General features: G+C 37.1%; 3 protein-coding genes across 4 annotated transcripts; 2 read left to right on the forward strand and 1 right to left on the reverse strand.

Moving 5' to 3' along the window:
* The first annotated feature begins 225 nt into the window (after positions 1-225).
* On the forward strand, positions 226-3,301 carry fndc10 (fibronectin type III domain containing 10). The gene has a single exon (XM_058055041.2). The coding sequence runs from the start codon at positions 346-348 to the stop codon at positions 1,141-1,143; it is 798 nt and encodes a 265-aa protein (XP_057911024.2). The 5' UTR covers positions 226-345; the 3' UTR covers positions 1,144-3,301.
* A 295-nt stretch (positions 3,302-3,596) lies between these two features.
* ssu72 (SSU72 homolog, RNA polymerase II CTD phosphatase) lies at positions 3,597-8,963 on the forward strand. Of its 2 annotated transcripts, none has more exons than XM_058054849.2 (5): positions 3,597-3,877; positions 4,497-4,640; positions 5,876-6,015; positions 6,100-6,218; positions 8,210-8,963. In XM_058054849.2, the coding sequence occupies exons 1-5, from the start codon at positions 3,798-3,800 to the stop codon at positions 8,309-8,311; spliced, it is 585 nt and encodes a 194-aa protein (XP_057910832.1). In that variant the 5' UTR covers positions 3,597-3,797; the 3' UTR covers positions 8,312-8,963. The 2 variants fall into 2 exon arrangements, with proteins under 2 accessions (XP_057910832.1, XP_078654629.1); XM_078798503.1 differs by lacking the exons at positions 3,597-3,877; positions 4,497-4,640 and adding exons at positions 4,691-5,324; positions 5,408-5,803.
* A 1,929-nt stretch (positions 8,964-10,892) lies between these two features.
* Positions 10,893-22,923, reverse strand: atad3 (ATPase family AAA domain containing 3). The gene is made up of 16 exons (XM_058054892.2): positions 22,609-22,923; positions 21,430-21,506; positions 21,079-21,180; positions 20,939-20,998; positions 20,756-20,825; positions 20,524-20,689; positions 16,987-17,056; positions 16,732-16,887; positions 16,618-16,674; positions 16,413-16,538; positions 16,211-16,335; positions 14,676-14,727; positions 14,508-14,578; positions 14,260-14,427; positions 14,067-14,175; positions 10,893-11,455 (listed from the first exon to the last, which is right to left on the reverse strand). Exons 1-16 carry the CDS (start codon positions 22,796-22,798, stop codon positions 11,069-11,071), a joined length of 1,986 nt encoding a protein of 661 aa, XP_057910875.2. The 5' UTR covers positions 22,799-22,923; the 3' UTR covers positions 10,893-11,068.
* Between the last annotated feature and the right edge of the window lie 134 nt (positions 22,924-23,057).

The raw sequence follows: 23,057 nt of genomic DNA on the forward strand, positions 1-23,057 counted from the left end.
ATGTTTATCAAGCACAACAATTTGCACGCGAGCACAGTGCGGCGCGAGCCCTCTCGTGCGCACGCACGCACGCCCACGTGGGATATCAAAGCTCTTACGTCAAGCCCGACAGGAAGACGACGGCAGACGCCACACTGGCGCCGCTACCGAGGAAGTAAGTGACGATTTCGCGTTAGATGTGTTTTAAAATGATTGATTGTGTCGCTTTTTTCAAAGTGCGGCTTGTGAACGCGCTTGCCTCCTCGTCCTCGTCCTCGTCCTCGTCCTCGTCCTCCTCTTCCGCCAGCATGCTGAAGCTGATGGTATTTATGGCCGCCATCAGCACGCTATAAAGTGGAGGGCAGGATGAGCAGCCGGCTGCAGCGGCCGTCGGTGCTCGCCTTGGCGGCACTCCTGCTCTGCACATCGCAGGATAGGACTCACGGCAGCAGCTCCGGCGGGGAGGATTCTGGGATGCGGGGCACGTGGCGCCATGGCAACAGCAGCCTTGAAGGCGCAACGTCCAGCTTCTTCAACAGCAGCCTAAACGACGAGTCCACTGTGATGTCAGAACAGTCGCCGCCGCTGTGCGCCTACCAGGTGATGGAGGGCGGCATCGGCGGCCCCCTCTGCTTTCGACGTACGCTCCCGGGTTATACGTGTCATAAGGCAGACTGCAGGTCAGCCGTGTCTTCAGGGAGCCTGGCGGCGAACATCCTTCTCAACGGCAGCGTGCTGCTACAGTGGAGCCAAGACGGGTTGTCACGTGGTCGAACGCCATCTAGTCTTTTCGCCGGGCGCCGCCACCGACGTGGAGGCTACGAGTTGAGCTGCTGGTGGAATGGCAGCTACACACAGTTTGAGTGCGCCGGGGTCCATCTGGGCGCCGGGTGCAGGGACTTCCTGTTGAGCGAGCTGCACGAGAACATCCCCTACCGCATCTGCTTGAGGGCGCAGGCCCGGAGAGTCGAACGCGGGGACTGCGTGGAGTTCGTACTGCCGCCGTCCGGGATGCAGGATATCGTCATCGCTATGACAACGGTCGGGGGCGCCATTTGCGTGATGTTGGTCATCATCTGCTTGCTGGTGGCGTACATCACCGAGAACATCATGAGCCCCTCCACGCAGCACCGATACTCCTACCGCACGCACTCGCGACACTGAGGGTCACCTCAAACATTTGCACCGCCGCCACCGGCCGTCCATGCCATACCACCATTGTCCACTTATCACCGCATCAGCTACTGCAGGGGTGTCCAAAATGCGGCTTTGGGTCATTTTTGGCCTGGAGCTCCTTCTTATTGTCCCTTGACATATTTTCCAAATATACTCTATTATTAATTAGATGTATTTGTGGATATTACACTAATAAGTCACCTATAAAGCTAACAGATATTTTGTTCGGCTAGCTTCACTTTAATTGACACAAGCTTTTCTTCCTTGTCACTCACACGCACAGAAGTGGTGTTGCGAGTTCACAAACAACACAGTTACACGTTATGATGCTAATTTTAAGATCATTTTTCAGCAGTTATTTTTCTTTTTGTATATTATTATGAGCCATATTGTACTGAGCAGCCAGGACAGAGGGCGTGGCTCAATTTTTATTCATATGATTTTATTATTACATGATGCTGCATTATTATGCTAATAACTATTTGTTTCGTCTAAGATCATTTTTCAGCAGCTATTATTTTTCTTTTTGTATTTTTTTTAATTATGAGCCATATTGTACTGAGCAGCCAGGACAGAGGGCGTGGCTCAATTTTTATTCATATGATTTTATTATTACATGATGCTGCATTATTATGCTAATAACTATTTTTTTCATCTAAGATCATTTTTCAGCAGCTATTATTTTTCTTTTTGTATCTTTTTTTATTATGAGCCATATTGTACTGAGCAGCCAGGACAGCGGGCGTGGCTCAATTTTTATTCATATGATTTTATTATTACATGATGTCGGATTATCATGCTGATAACTATTTGTTTTGTCTAAGATCATTTTTCAGCAGCTATTATTTTTCTCTTTGTATTTTTTTTATTATGAGCCATATTGTACTGAGCAGCCAGGACAGAGGGCGTGGCTCAATTTTTATTCATATGATTTTATTATTACATGATGCTGCATTATTATGCTAATAACTATTTGTTTCGTCTAAGATCATTTTTCAGCAGCTATTATTTTTCTTTTTGTATTTTTTTTATTATGAGCCATATTGTACTGAGCAGCCAGGACAGAGGGCGTGGCTCAAATTGTTTTCATATGATTTTATGATTACATGATGTTGCATTATCATGCTAATAACTGTTTGTTTCGTCTAAGATAATTTTTCAGCAGCTATTATTTTTCTTTTTGTATTTTTTTTATTATGAGCCATATTGTACTGAGCAGCCAGGACAGAGGGCGTGGCTCAATTTTTATTCATATGATTTTATTATTACATGATGCTGCATTATTATGCTAATAACTATTTTTTTCATCTAAGATCATTTTTCAGCAGCTATTATTTTTCTTTTTGTATCTTTTTTTATTATGAGCCATATTGTACTGAGCAGCCAGGACAGAGGGCGTGGCTCAAATTTTTTTCATATGATTTTATGATTACATGATGTTGCATTATCATGCTAATAACTATTTGTTTCGTCTAAGATCATTTTTCAGCAGCTATTATTTTTCTTTCTGTATTTTTTTTATTATGAGCCATATTGTACTGAGCAGCCAGGACAGAGGGCGTGGCTCAATTTTTATTAATATAATTTTATGATTATATGATGTTGGATTATCATGCTAATAAGTATTTGTTTCAGCTACAAGGTGAAGCTAAGATAGCTTACTACATATTGACCTGCATTGGATTGACTTTTAGCTTCTTTAAAAGTACAAAACGTGTATAAGTGCATTCCTCACCCCTGCTCTATGGTTTTTATCACATTTCTCCTCCTTTTGAGGATGTCTTTCAAGGCATTTCCCCCAAAGAATCTAGCTAACACTATCATTTCCACTCCATCTGTGTTGCATTCAAGTGTCATCCGTAATGGAGTGCGTTCGTTTCTACACCGGCAGCATTATACAGCAATAGAATTAACAAAATGCTTTGGAGTACATCCCCATTAGCTGATGTTTGCTTAGTGTGCTAGCCTTCTAAGTGTCCACATTAATTGTGTCCTCGATGTAAAGACACTCCAGCCAATCACAGACGTCCATGTGACTAATGTACCACTTTGTGAAGGGCAATACAATCTTTAAATACTGTACCAAACACCGTGAACTACAATACCTTTGTGTCCTTCTGTCAGACAATAAAGTATCCTCAGATTATTTCTGTTCTGATGCTTTTTGTGCGCATGAGAGCGTGGCCGTGTGTTTAACTTGACACGTACAAAACAACACAAAAAAATAAATAAATCAGGAAATTTGAAAAAAACATTTCACACCATTACATATAAAGTTTTCAAAAATAATAAAGTACTTAAAAATAATTTTAGGCCCATACCATGTGTATTTAATCTTTTAACTCGTTAATACTTGTATTGCAAATGTATGGCTGACGTCGCATAGGCATTGCACCACGTGACTCCACCCACCTCTGACGTCACGGTGATAAGTACTTTTCTCAGCACGAGCTTCCGCCATTTTAACTTCCTGCTTTTCAAAGGAGGAGAGAAATCACTCGAACAGTACTCGAAGCGCTTGACCGTTTAGTGTAACATAGGGGGTGATTTTGTTTCTATTTTTTTCTGACAGGGGAAACAAACAAACGACTCCGAGTGGTTTCCAACCGTTCGAGTAGTTTACTTTCAGCCGGAGAGTCGCAATGCCGAGCCACCCGCTGCGAGTAGCGGTTGTGTGCTCGAGCAACCAGAACCGCAGTATGGAAGCGCACAATATCCTCAGGTAAAGAGGGGCCAGCCGGGGAAAAGAAGACGACCAAACGACGACGACGACAAGAACGAAAATGTGCCTTTATTGAGTTGCGTTGGTTACCAGTCGCCGACATGGCAGATTTGCCGGGCCTCCGCAGTCCCAACAATGGACTCTTCTTTGAGTGCAGTGTCACGCCGGCTGTTGAGCTCTCCTTTCAGAAGCTTTTTATTTTGAAAGCGCAAAATACCTACACACTTTCATTCTCAATTGAGACGGGTTAAATAGCCGGGCAAATTGTTTTTATTTTTTATTAGCAGCCATTTTGCTAGCGCTCCCCCTAGGTGGAAAAGTTCCGGAAGGAGGTAACTGCAGGCTGGCGGCATTTCATGACGTAACAACACAATGCTGCCCCCTGTGGTCACTCCCATTTTAACACTTTGTAGTCTAGTGTAGTTTTTTTAAATCTTGTTTGTAGGCGTCTCAATAGGGTTGCAGTGACAGGCAGCTGAAATAAAATCAAGATGTAATTATTTTATCTATATGTTGGTATTGGAGACAGGATTTGACAGTTTTGCTATTTCTGTTACTTGCAAACTCTTTGGAGAAATGGTAACTAATTTCCACACTTGTGCTTATTCCTCTCTTGCAGTAAACGTGGATTTGACGTGCGCTCATTTGGGACTGGCACTCATGTGAAGCTTCCTGGACCTGCCCCAGACAAGCCGAATGTGTACGACTTCAAAACAACATATGAACAGATGTACAACGACTTGGTCCGCAAGGACAAGGAACTGTATCCCCATCTCTCACACACACACACACTGACACAAGCGGGATAAGTATAAACATATACATGCATATTATACATATACACAAGCAAGGTGGATGCTGATGGGTAAATGCCATGCCAGGATCCTATTTATTTTTTGGGTATTTAATGACATGTTTCAAAATGCTAGTTGTGTTGAAGTAAGTGGCAGACAATTAAAATAATGGCGATGTTTCAGAAAGGAGTGACCGAGAGTCCAATCTATTCCGTTTCTGACAGCAATCTAAGTGTGATAGTCATTAAAACAGGCAACAAAATGGAGCTAACGGGAACATGTTGCCAGGTGCTAATGAGTTTGCTTAAGGTATTTAATGAGAGAAGGTAAAGCGTAGTTATTTTTTGCCAATAACCAAGATTAATTAATCAAGAAAAATATATCAAATTGCACGTCATAATGCATGTGTAGGAAATAAGATTTTAAATAGAAATGTGTGTGGTTGCACATGGGTGATTTTAATATTTTTAAATTTTGACTTTGTCCATTTCTATCATAGACAATGAGAATTAGCATTTTTCACACATAATTACAAAGCTACATACTTTGTATGCATACTTCAAAATACTAATCAGATGCAACATTGGGTATATATGCATGCTCCAATACATTAATTATTATGATTTATGAATTTGAGACAAAAATGCATGTACCTTCTAAAGTGTCTACTGTATAATTCCCCAAAGTACACTAGAAATTAAATCTATTAATTGAATTTGAGACAAAATGCATGTACCTTCTAAAGTGATTACTGTATAATTCCCCAAAGTACACTAGAAATTAAATCTATTGTCTAAATTTGTGGTTTCACCACAGAGATGGCTTTTAATGCAAAAACTTCTTCATCCCCAAATTTTGAAAGACTTAATAGTCCACATAGAATAGCAGTAACATTGAGAATGCAACCTAGAATTGACTTCATAGTTCTAAAAATACACTTAATTTGTACCTTTTTTGTCAATGGACTTTGCTCATTCATCCTCTACTATTGCATGTTCCCGAGGGCTACCACTAGAGGGTGCTGCAGCTCACTTCACGCTGCCTGCAGAGCTGTGTCTGCTGTCATTTCAGGCCCAAGCATCCAAACATGGAACACAAAACAACACCAGAACGCACCGGTTTTCGTACACCGGTACATTCCTAGTGTGGCTTGGCTTTGCTGTACCACCGTCACATGTTCCTTGACAGCACCCGCCCTCCACAGATACACACAGAATGGAATCCTACACATGCTTGACCGCAACAAGCGAATCAAGTCCAACCCGGAGCGCTTCCAGAAGTGCAAGGAGAAGTTTGACCTGGTCATCACCTGCGAGGAGCGCGTCTATGACCAAGTGCTGGAGGGTGAGCGAGGCCTTCCTGTGTCGTTTTTGTGTATGCGTGTGTCTTTGTGGCTCACTGTTTTTTCTTCCTCCCCCCCCTCGCCAGATCTCAACTCAAGGGAGCAGGAGACCCTTCAACCCGTACACGTCATCAACGTAGACATTCAGGACAACCACGAGGAAGCGACGCTGGGCGCCTTCCTCATCTGTGAGCTGTGTCAATGTGTGAGTGTCAGCTAGACGCAGCGCCCCGCACCGCACAGGTCTCCGCCGCCTGTACTTTTTATTAGGTACACCCGCACCATCAAGCAATCCAAGGGCCGCATGAAGGGATCACAATTTGCAACAATGTCACACAATGACAATTGTTTGTGGTTTGTCAACTGCTGTAGAAAAGCCCAGATCATGTGACCGGAAATGCATTTGTGGCGCCCCCTGTGGCTGCCGCTCCAAATGCTTGGGAAGACGTGCTAGCGGGCATCCTCAAAGGTTTCTAATGATTTGATAATCAGCGTTTTGCTTAATGGCGGCGATGGTGGTCATTTGTTGACATTCAGACACTTCCAAAATATGTATTTATTAGGGGGCGCATTTTCACCGTTAAGGACCCACGCCATGTCGCCATTTTTTCTACGTGAGTGTATCTAACCACTGCTACACGGCCGCCAGTGAAAGTGTTTTGTTAGTAATATATGTTACAGATAATCCATTTGTGACATTTTCATCTATAATAAACATATTGTTAAATTAAGACATTTTTGTCGGTGTCAATCAAACCTGAGCGTTGCGGTCTTGGCGTAAGGCTGGTGCAGGTGTATCTAATGAGGCGTCCGGTTAATATGGCGCTCCAAGGCGGTAAATGAAATGCTGATGTTCGGCGGCGTGTCTAAAGCGGGGGCGTCCAAACTTTTTCCACTGAAAACTCCTGGGATGCAAGGACCGCTTTGATATTAATTATTAATAGAATCATTCATTTTCTACCGCTTATCCTCAATAATAGGGTCGGGGGGGGGGGGGTGCTGGAGCCCAATAGAAATAATTTTTCTTTTTTTTTCTTAATGTTTGTAAATGGTATTTTTGTTTTAGTATATTTGTATAACTTTTCCCCAACTAAATCTTTTACAAAATGCATTTTTCTTTAATATTTACATTTTTTTAATTCTTGTAAAATTACAGGGTTCTTACAACAAAAAATAACTATTTTTTTCTTTTCATATTTTTACTTTATTGTAAAATTACTGCTGAATTTACTATTATATTTTTTTTATTATGTATTTGGATATTTTTAGAATCTGAAGGGGGGGGGGTGCTGGAGCCCAATAGAAATAATTATTCATTTTTTTTCTTAATGTTTGTAAATGGTATTTTTGTTATAGTATAAATATTTTTATGACTTTCCCCAACTAAATCTTTTACAAAATGCATTTTTCTTTAATATTTAAAATTTTTTAATTCTTGTAAAATTACAGGGTTCTTACAACAAAAATAACTATTTTTTTCTCTTCATATTTTTACTTTATTGTAAAATTACTGCTGATTTTACTATTATATTTTTATTATGTATTTGGATATTTTTAGAATCTGAAAGGGGGGGTGCTGGAGCCCAATAGAAATAATTATTCATTTTTTTCTCAATGTTTGTAAATGGTATTTTTGTTATAGTTTAAATATTTTTGTGACTTTTCCCCAACTAAATCTTAAAAAAAAATGCATTTTCTTTAATAATTAAATTTTTTTAAATTCTTGTAAAATTGCAGGGTTCTTACAACAAATAACTTTTTTTCTCTTCATATTTTTACTTTATTGTAAAATTACTGCTGAATTTACTATAATATTTTTATTATGTATTTGGATATTTTTAGAATCTGAAGGGGGGGGTGCTGGAGCCCAATAGAAATAATTATTCATTTTTTTTCTTAATGTTTGTGTATGGTATTTTTGTTATAGTATGACTATTTGTGTAACTTTTCCCCAACAAAATCTTTAAAAAATGCATTTTTCTTTAATATTTACATTTTTTTTAATTCTTGTAAAATTGCAGGGTTCTTACAACATAAAAATTAAAATTTTTTTCGCTTCATATTTTTTCTTTATTGTAAAATTACTGCTGAATTTACCATTATTATGTTTTTATTTGGATATTTTTAGAATCTGAAGTAATTATTTAAAAAATTCCGAACCTAACAATGAGGCTGTTTTTTTTTTAAATTTTGCAGATCCAACACACGGACGACATGGAGAATGAAATAGATGAGCTGCTGCAAGAGTTTGAGGACAAGAGCAACAGGCCTTTCCTTCACACGGTCTGCTTCTACTGACCTGACCTGCAATAAGTACACACACACACACACACACACACACACACACACACACACACACACACAGTCGCTCATGCACGTCCGCATGACGCGCACACGTAGAGCTTTGTGTCAGGACCTGGCTGGGGTGTGAAGCGCCACCAGCGCAGCGGTGCGGCTCACCTCAATGCAGAGCGCCCACTTTGCTGCCGCCCCCCCTTCGCCTTTTACTCCTCCGCCTCCTCAAGGTTAAACCACGCCCCTCTCAGGGAGCGCCGTGACATCACGCCCAGTCCCAACATTTGACGCTCTGATTTGCTCCAGTGCATCGTAATTACGCTCATTTTTTTTGTGATCTCTAGTGGTGATTGCTATTTTTAGTGGGCTCCTGCATTTCTGTAAATGTTTTATTGAGCCATGCAGGATGAACAATGAACTGAAAGAAATGTTTTGTGTTGTGGATTTATGTTTTAAAAAAAAAAAAAAAAGTGGAGCTGATCAATAAGCAAACCTCAACGTCCTCTTGAGTGCATTTTGATATTCAAACATGGATGATGCTGTTTTTTCAGGGCGTACCTTTTTTTTTGTAAATGTCCTTATATAAGAAAATGATGCATTGTCAGCTCAGAGTGCCTGATTTGTACATGGGAATCTACTAAAGGAATCTAACAATTCTTGGTGGCTCCGTTGTTTGCGTAGGATCCTGGTCACGTGACCATGAGCCGTTTGTGCTCATCTAAAATCGAAACCTAGTAAGTCCCATTCGGAAGGGAAAACGCTGAGGTTGTTGGATCATTCCGTCATCATTCCATGTATTTTCATCCCCATCGCGGTGCCTGCATTTCAGCGTTTAATCGTTTATTTCCATTTTATTATTTTGATTTCAGCATAACCGCCACAAACGTTGCTTTCAATGACCAATAAGAGTTCAAAACATCACTATACGGCTCAGGGGTGTCCAAACTTTCCAGATGAATGGAATTTTTGTCTGATATGCCAATATATGCCTATATTAGTGTTTTCTTTTTTTGCTGTTTTTTATTTTCCAACTACTACAAATTTGAGAATATTTGTACTTGTATTTGTTATTTTGGCTATATATTTTTTATTTTATATTTCAACTATATAATGCTAAAACATTTTATTTTACAAGATTATTATCATTATTATTAATTAATATTATTTATATTATAATTATTAATAATTAAATATATTTAGAATAATTATATTATATAAATTATATTATATATTATATGAATTATAATTATTCTTATTATAATATTATTAATAATATAATATTCTTGTAAAACCGCTACTATAAGTTAACTTTAATTCTCATCAAATTACATTTTTTTTGTAAAACTGCTACTTTTTAGGATACTTTTTAGTCAATAAGTTGACTTAAATTCTCATCAAATTACAGCTGTTTTTTTACATTTCTGGAGTTTTTGTTGTAATTCAATAATTTCAACATTTTGACTTTCTCATAACTTTCCGCAACCTCATTTTCCAAAAAAATACAAATTAGTTCTGACATTTAAAAAAAGTCAATTTCAACTATATACTGCTAAAACCTTTTATTTTACAAGATTATTATTAATTTTTTATTAATGATTATTATTTATATTATAATTATTATTATTATATTATTAATTATTCATATATTATTCTTGTAAAACCGCTACTTGTTAGGATACTTTTTAGTAAATAAGTTGACTTTAATTCTCAGGAAATTACATTTTTTTTTTTACATTTCTGGAGTTTTTGTTGTAATTCAATGATTTCAACATTTTGACTTTCTCATAACTTTCCGCAACCTCATTTTCCAAAAAAATACAAATTAGTTCTGACATAAAAAAAATGTCAATTTCAACTATATACTGCTAAAACATTTTATTTTACAAGATTATTAATTTTTTATTAATATTATTTATATTATAATTATTATTAATATATTATTATTCTTTTAAAACCGCTACTTGTTAGGATACTTTTTAGTAAATAAGTTGACTTTAATTCTCATCAAATTACATTTTTTTTTTACATTTCTGGAGTTTTTGTTGTAATTCAATGATTTCAACATTTTGACTCTCATAACTTTCCGCAACCTAATTTTCAACAAATTAATTTTAACAAATTAGTTCTGACATTAAAAAAAAAGTCAATTTCAACTATATACTGCTAAAACATTTTATTTTACAAGATTATTTTTTATGAATATTGTTTATATTATAATATTCATCATTCATTTTCAACCGCTTATATTAATTATTAATATATTATTCTTGTAAAACCGCTACTAGTTAGGATACTTTTTAGTAAATAAGTTGACTTTAATTCTCATCAAATTACATTTTTTTTACATTTCTGGAGTTTTTGTTGTAATTAAATAATCAACATTTTGACTCATAACTTTTGGCAACCTAATTAAAAAAAAAAATACAAATTAATTCTGACATTTAAAAAAAAAAGTCAACAAATTTTGCTTGTAATATTTAGATTTTGTTCTTGGAAAACTTGTAGTTTTCTTGTAAAATGTTTTTCTAATTGGACTACTTTGGCCACCCGTGATGTAGGTGATGAAACACATGAACAGTTCAAGTGCTTATAAAAAAGGTGAGTTTAATCATTCTTCTCTCCATTGTGCATATTTTTTAATGAGGTTACAGACAGGCAGGTTAGACTCCTCCCACAACACAAATTAATTAGCCAGTCAAGAGAGACCCAACATGTCTACGACACATTCAAGATTCTTCATTCACATCTTTCATCTAAGACTCAAACTGGAGTTCCATCTTTTGGAGGAGAGCCGGTCTTGTCTTCTGTGTCCATGAGGCCTTCACTGCCAGGACCAGGCTGGTCTAAACCAGTTGTGACCGGGGAAGAGCTTTGAGGCTGTGCTGTCCTCTGGTCGGGTAGACTTTGACCTTGGAGGAACGGCGTGATCAGATCCCGGGCCTGAGGCGTCCCGCCGAGTGGCAGATTAAATCCCATTTTACCGCCGACGGCGCCCCCCGCTGGCGGGGGCGTGAGGGTCTTGGTCTGAGCCTCCTCTTCGGCACGCAGCCAGTCCATCTTCTGCTGGTGCTGCTTCACGGCGTCGTCCACGCGGGCATCGATCATGGCTTCCGTCAGAACGCCGTCCTCGGAGGAATAAGCCGCTGCCTGTGATGACACGTCGGGGAGGTCATCAGACGGGGTTTGGTTTTTTTTGTTTACTTTCAACTGGATATTGCTAATTTCCCAAGTGCCCTGAACACAGCATGGTTTGTCAGTACCAAGACTTACCGTTCATCAAATCATTGCAAAGAATTAGTGCCACAGAAGAAAAATATTAGGAGAAAAAAGTTTGGATATTAAGGAATAATTTAAAAAAATGTAATTGTCATTAAAATCACAAATGGCTTGCTTATAAAATGAATTCATAGAAACTACTATATTATCTTATATTAAATTAACTTAATTTTTTATTGTGTGATTTATAGTAATTCTTTGTATACATATATCATTTGAAATTATTCAATTGAAAAACCTGACTAGTAAATTTTATTAAATTTTTCACATATATAATTTTAAATTATTCAATTGAAAAAACTGAGTTTTCACATATATAATTTTAAATTATTCAATTGAAAAATCTGACGTAAATTATTTTATTAATTTTTTCACATATATAATTTTGAATTATTCAATTGAAAAACCTGACTTAAATTATTTTATAAAATTTTTCACATATATAATTTAAAATTATTAAATTGAAAAACATGACTAGTAAATTATTTTTACATTTTTCACATATATAATTTAAAATTATTCAATTGAAAAACCTGACTAGTAAATTATTTAATTAAACTTTCACATAAATCAAATATATAATTTTAAATTATTCAATTGAAAAACTGACTGGTAAATTATGTTATTAAATTTTTACATATATAATTTTAAATTATTCAATTGAAAAACTGACTGGTAAATTATGTTATTAAATTTTCACATATATAATTTTAAATTATTCAATTGAAAAAACTGACTGGTAAATTATAAAATTTTTCACATATATAATTTTAAATTATTCAATTGAAAAACCTGACGTAAATTATTTTATTAATTTTTTCACATATATAATTTTGAATTATTCAATTGAAAAACCTGACTTAAATTATTTTATAAAATTTTTCACATATATAATTTAAAATTATTAAATTGAAAAACATGACTAGTAAATTATTTTTACATTTTTCACATATATAATTTTAAATTATTCAATTGAAAAACCTGACTAGTAAATTATTTTATTAAATTTTCACATAAATCACATATATAATTTTAAATTATTCAATTGAAAAACTGACTGGTAAATTATGTTATTAAATTTTTACATATATAATTTTAAATTATTCAATTGAAAAACTGACTGGTAAATTATGTTATTAAATTTTTACATATATAATTTTAAATTATTCAATTGAAAAACTGACTGGTAAATTATGTTATTAAATTTTCACATATATAATTTTAAATTATTCAATTGAAAAAACTGACTGGTAAATTATAAAATTTTTCACATATATAATTTTAAATTATTCAATTGAAAAACCTGACGTAAATTATTTTATTAATTTTTTCACATATATAATTTTGAATTATTCAATTGAAAAACCGGACTTAAATTATTTTATAAAATTTTTCACATATATAATTTAAAATTATTAAATTGAAAAACATGACTAGTAAATTATTTTTACATTTTTCACATATATAATTTAAAATTATTCAATTGAAAAACCTGACTAGTAAATTATTTTATTAAATTTTCACATAAATCACATAAATTTTAAATTATTCAATTGAAAAAACTGACTGGTAAATTATTAAATTTTTCACATATATAATTTTAAATTATTCAATTGAAAAACCTGGTAAATTATTAAATTTTTCACATGTATAATTTGAAATTATTCAATTGAAAAACCTGACTGGTAAATTATTGTATAAAAATTTTCACATATATAATTTTAAATTGTTCAATTGAAAAACCTGACTGGTAAATTATTTCATTAAATTTTTCACATATATAATTTTAAATTATTCAATTGAAAAAACTGACTAGTAAATTATAAAATTTTTCAAATATATAATTTTAAGTTATTCATTTGAAAAACCTGGTAAATTATTAAATTTTTCACATATATAATTTTAAATTATTCAATTGAAAAAACTGACTGGTAAATTATTAATTTTTTCACATATATAATTTTAAATTATTCAATTGAAAAACATGACTGGTAAATTATTTTATAAAATTTTTCACATATATTCAAATTATTCAATTGAAAAACCTGGTAAATTATTAAATGTCTCACATATATAATTTTAAATTATTCAATTGAAAAACCTAACTGGTAAATGATTTTATTAAATTTTTCTCATATAATTTTAAATTATTCAATTGAAAAACCTGACTGGTAAATTATTTTATTACATTTTTCACATATATAATTTTAAATTATTCAATTGAAAAACCTAACTGGTAAATTATTTTATTAAATTTTTCTCATATAATTTTAAATTATTCAATTGAAAAACCTGACTGGTAAATTATTTTATTACATTTTTCACTGTGAAAAATTAATTTAATTACAGTGAGAAAATGTTTTCTAAAAGTACAAAATGTCTTAGACTACCTAATAAAAACAAAACTTGCGTCCTTTCATTTTTCTGTACCACAAGTGAAAACTAAATAAGCACGGTGCCATCTTTGAAGGACATACTGTACCTGCCAGGCCACCCCCAATTTGGAGATCTCTCTGCCGGACATGCCTTCCGCCCGCTTGGCTATCTCGGAGCACTTTTTACCGTAATCGAACTGTGCTAGCTTCATCCTCCTGCGACAAGACAACACATTTTGAGGTTTAACGGTTTGGAAAATGGCCGCAGTCGTTCCTTTTCAAATGAGAGTTTGTACTCACTGTCTCCCTCCGGTGGCGGGCTCCAGCACATATCTGTCAAAGTACAAGCGCACCAGCCTCTCTCTTTCCTCCAGCCCTGGCAGAGCAAAGTTGACTATTTCATCGATGCGGTCGTTGATGGCCCAGTCAAACTGCTCGGGTTGGTTGCTGGCCAACACCAGCATGAACCTTCAAGGAGCAACCAAGTAATGAATAGAGATGTGATGGAGAGTAGAAGGTAGAAGGTGGAAGGTAGAAGAGAAGGTCACCTGTTGCTCTGTTCTCCGGTACGATACAAGAAGGCGTTCAAAGTGGCTCGGAGATCTTCGCTGATCTTCTCCTGCAAACAGCACCCATAAAGGACTCCGGGTTACAGCGTGCCAGGTGGGGGGCCAGTTGGGGGCGTGCATAACGTAACTTAAAGGATGACAACTCACAGTGGATCTCTTGCGAAGGAATGCATCAGCTTCATCTACAAACAGCAGCAGCCTGGAACGCAGTACACACATGAATACATTACTACTGTAGTAATTCCTGCTAAGGAAAAGTATTGGAACAAGTATTTCACTCCATGGAACTTTGTTTGACACATTTGTGCAGCTTTGGAGTGTCTCACAAACACATTATTATTTTTGGCTATTTTTCCAATACAATTTATTATTTTTTTATTATTACATAAAGTATTTATATTAAATATTTAAAATTAATATTGTATTTAAAAAGAAAAAAAATACAGAATTCATAATAAAATACTTGATTTATTTTTTTAAAAGCTAAGTAATAATTATTAATTATTTCATTATATATTATATATATAATTATTAATAAAGATATACAAATATATATGATATATAATACATATACCTATATACATATATACACGCATATATACATACACACATATACATACATACATGAACATCTTTATTATTAATAATTATAAATTATAATAAAGATTATAATAATAAAGATGTTCATATATATATATACACAGACATATATGAACATCTTTATTAATAATTCTAAATTATAATAACGATTATAATAATAAATATGTTCATATATATACATATATATGAGCATCTTTATTATTAATAATTATATATATATATATAAATTATAATAAAGATTATAATAATAATAAAGATGTTCATATATATATATACACACAGACATATATATGAACATCTTTATTAATAATTCTAAATTATAATAAAGATTATAATAATAATAAAGATGTTCATATATATACATATATATATATGAGCATCTTTATTATTAATAATTGTATATAATTCTAAATTATAATAAAGATAATAATAATAATAAAGATGTTCATATATATATATACACACAGACATATATATGAACATCTTTATTAATAATTCTAAATTATAATAAAGATTATAATAATAAAGATGTTCATATATATACATATATACATTCATATATATGAGCATCTTTATTATTAATAATTATAAATTATAATAAATATATATATATAAACATCTTTACGTAAACAAAATTGTTACATTTTGATTTTTTATACATAATAAATGTATAATTGCTACATATTGTATAATTATATATTATGTAATTTATATATTATACCAATTGTTTTTTATTAAAAATGAAAACATTAAAATTAATCCATGATATAAATAATAAAAATACTTTACTTTTTTTTTATTCAAAGCCATTTATAAAGGCCACTTAACCTTATTAATTTTAAAAATAAATGTATGTGATTTAAAATACATATGTAATACATGTAGTTTATTTTAAAAAAATTAGAAATGACAATTTATATAATTTGAATTATTTTCTTTTTTAATTTAAAAGGTTAAGTCTAATTTATTTTCTATAATTTGTCAAATTAAAATGAATTATTTGACATGAATTAATTATATAGTTATTCAGTATTCCATTTTCTTTTGCATTACATTTATGTATTTTGAATGAAATGAAATACCCGCGTCGGCTGGTGTTGGCCCAGTCGAAGACTTTGTGCATGGCGGTCACGCCGTCGCGGCCCATGGGAGCAACATCGCCGCCCGTCATGATGGCGTAGTCCATCCCAGAATGCATCGCCAGCTTCTGCTCCAAACAGACAAGCGTTTGGCGGTCTTAGCTGAGGGTCTTGGCGGCGTCTTGCTAGCCGAGAGAGCGGGTACCTTAGCAAACAGGGTCTTGCCGGTGCCAGGGGGGCCGTACATCAGGATGTTCCTGTACAAGCCGTTGTTCTGTCTGGTGTTTCTGGTTGCTATGGCAACGTCACGTACACGCTCCTCCAGGGTAGGCTGGAGGGTTTATAAAATCGATAATAAATAAAACCGTGATGCAACGTTGATCGTGTGCTTGCTGTGTTGGCGTGCTTACGTTGAGAACGACTCCTTCGAGGGCGTCTTGAGGTTTGCTCTTCAGCCGCTTGGCCGTCTAAAACGAAGATCTTTGAATACAACAAAAACACGTCTTTGGGAACAAAAATACTACCTTGAGCGGGTGTTTTATGGCCTCCCCCACGGTGAATCTGGACGTCTCTCGCACCAAAGACGGCTTCCCCAGCCTGGCCTCGATGTAGCGACCCGCCACTCCCGTGGCGTTGCGGGCCGAATACACGCCCACCGCTAAAAGTGTCAGTCCAGCTACCTGGGTCAAGGACACGTGATCCCTTGTCAGGCGTCGTCTCCCGTATTTCCATGTCACGGGTCAACGAGTCCGCGAGGCGGAAAGAAGCAGATGACTTACGGTGGCGGTGACTTTATCCCAGTCGGACACGAAGGCTCGGAATCCTTCTCCAAACACGGCGCCTGCCGTCCTACAAGCGGGAGGCATGCACGTTAACGTCCGCATGATAACACCAGGCATCAATTTGCGAGGGGGGGGGGGCAGACTTCTCCCATCATTTTTATTCTTGTGACGTAAAAAGCATCAGTCATCACCAAATGACCAATATGATCATCATTACGCTACCCAAAGATCCTCTATAAACAGAGGAGCCCTCGTTATAGAGTTTTTAGGGACCTACTGCAAAGATCCTTTACATGACAGGAGCACCATGCTGCGTTATTAAATTAAATGGTCTTCGCTAATCAAAGATCCTCTATATAACAGAAGCGGCTCGTACTGCAAAAAAAAGCTAGTCAGTCAGAGATCCTCTATATTACAGAAGAGCACTGCTCTTTTTACTGCAAAAGCACTAGTCCTCTTTAGGACAGCAGCGCCCCTACAACAACCTTAATCAAAGATCCTCTATGAAAAAAACAGCTCTGCTGCCTTTCAGGACCTCATGCCAAACGCTTGTCAAAGATCCTCTATAACAGAGGAGCCCTTGTTATAGAGTTTTTAGGGACCTCCTGCAAAAACACTACTCAAAGATCCTTTACATGACAGGAGCACCATGCTGCTTTTAGGACGCACTGTGCAAAAAAAATTTCAATGAAGGGTCTTCGCTAATCAAAGATCCTCTATATGACAGAAGCAGCTCGTACTGCAAAAAAAGCTAGTCAGTCAGAGATCCTCTATATTACTGAAGAGCACTGCTCCCTCTTTAGGACAGCAGCGCTCCTACAACAAGCCTAATCAAAGATCCTCTATATAACAGAAGCGGCTCGTACTGCAAAAAAAAGCTAGTCAGTCAGAGATCCTCTATATTACTGAAGAGCACTGCTCTTTTTACTGCAAAAGCACTAGTCCTCTTTAGGACAGCAGCGCACCTACAACAATCTTAATCAAAGATCCTCTATGAAAAAAACAGCTCTGCTGCCTTTCAGTACCTAATGCCAAACGCTTGTCAAAGATCCTCTATAACAGAGGAGCCCTCGTTATAGAGTTTTTAGGGACCTCCTGCAAAAACACTACTCAAAGATCCTTTACATGACAGGAGCACCATGCTGCTTTTAGGACGCACTGTGCAAAAAAAATTTCAATGAAGGGTCTTCGCTAATCAAAGATCCTCTATATGACAGAAGCAGCTCGTACTGCAAAAAAAGCTAGTCAGTCAGAGATCCTCTATATTACTGAAGAGCACTGCTCCCTCTTTAGGACAGCAGCGCTCCTACAACAACCCTAATCAAAGATCCTCTATATAACAGAAGCGGCTCGTACTGCAAAAAAAAAGCTAGTCAGTCAGAGATCCTCTATATTACAGAAGAGCACTGCTCTTTTTACTGCAAAAGCACTGCAAACCTACAACACTAGTCAAAGATCCTTTACATGAAAGGAGCACCATGCTGCGTTTAGGACGCACTGTGCAAAAAAAATTAAATGAAGGGTCTTCGCTAATCAAAGATCCTCTATATAACAGAAGCGGCTCGTACTGCAAAAAAAAGCTAGTCAGTCAGAGATCCTCTATATTACAGAAGAGCACTGCTCTTTTTACTGCAAAAGCACTAGTCCTCTTTAGGACAGCAGCACCCCTACAACAACCTTAATCAAAGATCCTCTATGAAAAAAACAGCTCTGCTGCCTTTCAGGACCTAATGCCAAACGCTTGTCAAAGATCCTCTATAACAGAGGAGCCCTCGTTATAGAGTTTTTAGGGACCTCCTGCAAAAACACTACTCAAAGATCCTTTACATGACAGGAGCACCATGCTGCTTTTAGGACGCACTGTGCAAAAAAAATTTCAATGAAGGGTCTTCGCTAATCAAAGATCCTCTATATGACAGAAGCAGCTCGTACTGCAAAAAAAGCTAGTCAGTCAAAGATCCTCTATATTACTGAAGAGCACTGCTCCCTCTTTAGGACAGCAGCGCTCCTACAACAACCCTAATCAAAGATCCTCTATATAACAGAAGCGGCTCGTACTGCAAAAAAAAAGCTAGTCAGTCAGAGATCCTCTATATTACAGAAGAGCACTGCTCTTTTTACTGCAAAAGCACTGCAAACCTACAACACTAGTCAAAGATCCTTTACATGAAAGGAGCACCATGCTGCGTTTAGGACGCACTGTGCAAAAAAAATTAAATGAAGGGTCTTCGCTAATCAAAGATCCTCTATATAACAGAAGCGGCTCGTACTGCAAAAAAAGCTAGTCAGTCAGAGATCCTCTATATGACAGAAGAGCACTGCTCTTTTTACTGCAAAAGCACTAGTCCTCTTTACGACAGCAGCGCTCCTCCAACAACCCTAATCAAAGATCCTCTATAAAACAGAAGTGCTCTGCTGCCTTTCAGGACCTAATGCCAAATGCTTGTCAAAGATCCTCTATATGATCCTCTGTGTGCTTCTGTTTTCCTTGGCAAACAAAGCTAATCAAAGTGTGACAAAAGCGCTCTGCTGGTATTGGGGACCTCCTGCAAAAACGCTTGTCAAAGATCCTCTATAACAGACGAGCCCTCGTTACAGTTTGTAGGGACCTCCTGCAAAAACACTAGTCAAAGATCCCTTACATGACAGGAGCACCATGCTGCGTTTAGGACGCACTGTGCAAAATGAAGGGTCTTCGCTAATCAAAGATCCTCTATATACCAGAAGCGGCTCGTACTGCAGAAAAAGCTAGTCAGTCAGAGATCCTCTATATTACAGACGAGCACTTCTCTTTACTGCAAAAGCACTAGTCCTCTTTAGGACAGCGGCGATCTGCTGTTTGCAAACCTACAACAACCCTAATCAAAGATCCTCTATAAAAAAAAGTGAACAAGTGCTCTGCTGCCTTTCAGGACCTAATGCCAAATGCTTGTCAAAGATCCTCTATATGCCAGGAGTGTGCTTCTGTTTTGCTTGGCAAACAACGCTAATCAAAGCTCCTAAGTGTGACAAAAGCGCTCTGCTGTTATTGGGGACCTCCTGCAAAAACGCTTGTCAAAGATCCTCTATATATCAGGAGCGCAGTAGATCTTCTATTTACAGAAGAGCACCGCTGTTTTTAAGGATCCAATGCAACAACACTAACCAAAGATCCTCTATACGACAGTGGTGCTCTGCTGACTTTGAGGGCCTACTGCAGAAACACCAGACAGTCAAAGATCTTCTATGACAGGAGCAAACTGCTGTGTAGGGACCTACAGCTAATGCTGAACAAAGATCCTCTATTTGACAGAAGTGTTCTGCTTGCTTTTGAGGACCTGCTGTAAAAACACAAGCCAGTCAAAGATCTTCTATAAGATCTTCTGCAAGGTCAAAAGCGCCTCTACACAATGGGAGTGCTCTGCTGTTTTTAGGGACCTACTGCAAAAACACCTGCCAAAGATCCTCTATTTAACCAGAGTAGACTGGTGGTCTGATGACATTTAGGTGCTGGATTTGGTTGAAAACCCCCACAGTCTAAACCGCCAGTCTTACTTGATGGACTCCAAGACCGTCTGCCGGTGCTCCGCTGCCTTCAGGCGGATTTGCTCGCGTATGATGTCGGCGTTCTCTCTCTCCACGCGAGCTCGCGCCTTGGACTCCGCCTCGATACGCAGCATCTCGTTCTTGTGCCTCAGCTCCATCTCGTGCTCGATGGTGGCTGCCGTGCGAGGAAAACGTGCGGTCAGCCTTCAAAAGCCACGCCTATCATCAATGACGCTCGTACCTTTTCTCATGGCTTCCTGTTTCTGGACGGACTCTTCCTGCTTGCGAAGGTTGTCCTCGTTCAGCATTTGCTGAGGGAAGAAACACATTAACATAACCACCACTTGCCACAGATAGATCGCAGTCCTGTGGGAAAGACTGCAAGGATGTTGTTGCTTTAACGCCAAATACGATACGGACTCACCTGTTGTCTCAGTTGGTCCTCATAGCGCTGCCTGGCTAGCTTGTCCTGGTACTGAGCTCTCTAGCGACACAGGAAGTATAGGCATTATTTCACAATAAAAGTCTTGAACAAATGTGGCAATAACTAAACAAAAATGTTACAGCTTGATGCTGTTTGGTCTCCTCGTTCAGAGTTTTCCTCCTCTCTTCTGCCTGCACTCGGATCTGGTCGCCTTTCAGCTGCTCCACCGCTGCTTCGTACTCCTGTCGTGGCAGAAAATATTTATTTCAAATTTCTTCCTGTGTGGGCTTAGGCGCTGATAGATTACATGTAAAGTAACTCTCACATTTATGCTGATATTTTCCAAACAGGTGCCCGTTTTAAGCGGACAAAAAAATACCCGTGAACACACCCTTACTTTGAAAGAACTCTTTACATATAACAACTTTTGGTGTGATATTCTAATTTATTGAAGTGGACCACTACACTTCAAACCATTCATTTTAGCATACCTTCATTTTGCTCTGATGCTCCATCTGGGTGGTTTGCTCCTGCATGCGAGCCAAGTCCAGAGCTTCTTTGGCATGTCCTGCATGGATGCGGCAGAAACGGACATCAGCGTCATACTGAAATACAGCCTAGCTTAGCAACTGCAACATGTAACATGTTAATGCAGGGGTCTCAAACACGTGGCCCGCAGGACACTAGTTTGAGGCCCCCGCCTTCATATGAAAGTTTAATGTTAGTGCGGTCCGTGCTAGTTTGATATGGATGCTGTATGGTATCATGTACCCAGGAAAAAATATTACGTTTGATTCATGTTCATGTTAAAGGTTAAATAACTGTTAATAGTTATCCTCCCTATCCGTGTGGAAGTGGTAAGTTTTTGGCTATTTAAGTTTAAAGGAAATAACTTGAAGGCTACCGTTTAGGTCGCTAGCTCTCTAGTTTGCGAGTTAGCATGTGTCTCAAGACTCTGCAGTTGCGCAATATGTTGTAAATAAAAAGAGTATAAATGTGACTATAGTCGTGTTTTGTCATGTCTACAGGGCTCTAATAATGCTTTGTTCATTTTAATCTGAAAAAAATCATTTGTCTACCCACCAACTATATGTGGTTTTTATTATTTGCCGTTTTATTATTATTATTATATTTATTTATTTATTACTGATTGATTGATTTTGTTTATTCTTGATTTGTTTATTTATTTTTCATCTTATTTTGTGTAGAAAAATAAAAAGTAAGATATTTGAGAACAGTGGAATGTTTTATCGGAGCTTTTCTTGTAGAAAATCGGAACCAAAGCAAAGTTTATTCATTTTTCTGTTTTTAATAAATGCGTTGTTTTTTTTTTGTAAAAATTGATGCGGCCCAGTCTCACCCAGACCCTAGCTCCAGTGGCCCCCAGGTAAATTGAGTTTGAGACCCCTGTGTTAATGCTTAACAGCAGCAGTGACCTTTATTTTGAAGGGATGCCCTTTAACCCTGCCTGTCAATTTGAACGAGCATAGTGAAATGACTTGCTAGTAGCAGTTAGCATGGAATAATAATGCACATTTGTGGGAGAACTAGTAGGTTTCCATTGGGGTAGTTATGAAAATATGATACAAAAAGGTGGTTGTGTGTTATCGCCTCGTCGTTCTAATAAAAGCGCATACATTCACCACCCTTTTCTCTGTCTGAACACTTACTGGACTTGTCGAGCTCTTTGGCCGCCTGAGCAGCCCTCTCCAGCCCGGTGGGGTCGAAGTTGCTCCATTTGTCCTTGGGTTTATCGCCACTGCCACTGGACCCTCCGGCAGGCGGCGGAGGCGGCGGCGGAACCGGTAAGCCAGGAGGAGGCTCCGGTTGTCCCTTGTTCAGGCCGAAGAGCCACGACATTTTCGGCACTAAAAAGATTGTAATTTAGGCAGTTGTGGAGGAGGTGGAGCAGATGGAGGAGGCTGCCGAGGAGTTGTCACTGCACTTCCTGCACGCGCGTGCCACTCCACAGAGCTCTGCGCATGTGCAGCACAAAGGACCGGTATACTTGAGGGACAGCAACGATGATTGGCTCTGAGTGAGTATTCTTCTATTTCATTGGCTAATGTGACTGCAGAGGTCATTATAAGAACACCGCCCAGACAGGATACGGTAGCCG

This window comes from Doryrhamphus excisus, linkage group LG18 (genome assembly GCF_037039965.1).
Source record: "Doryrhamphus excisus strain RoL-2023G ecotype Guam linkage group LG18, RoL_Dexc_Guam_v1.1, whole genome shotgun sequence".
In the NCBI taxonomy this organism is placed as follows: Eukaryota; Metazoa; Chordata; class Actinopteri; order Syngnathiformes; family Syngnathidae; genus Doryrhamphus; species Doryrhamphus excisus.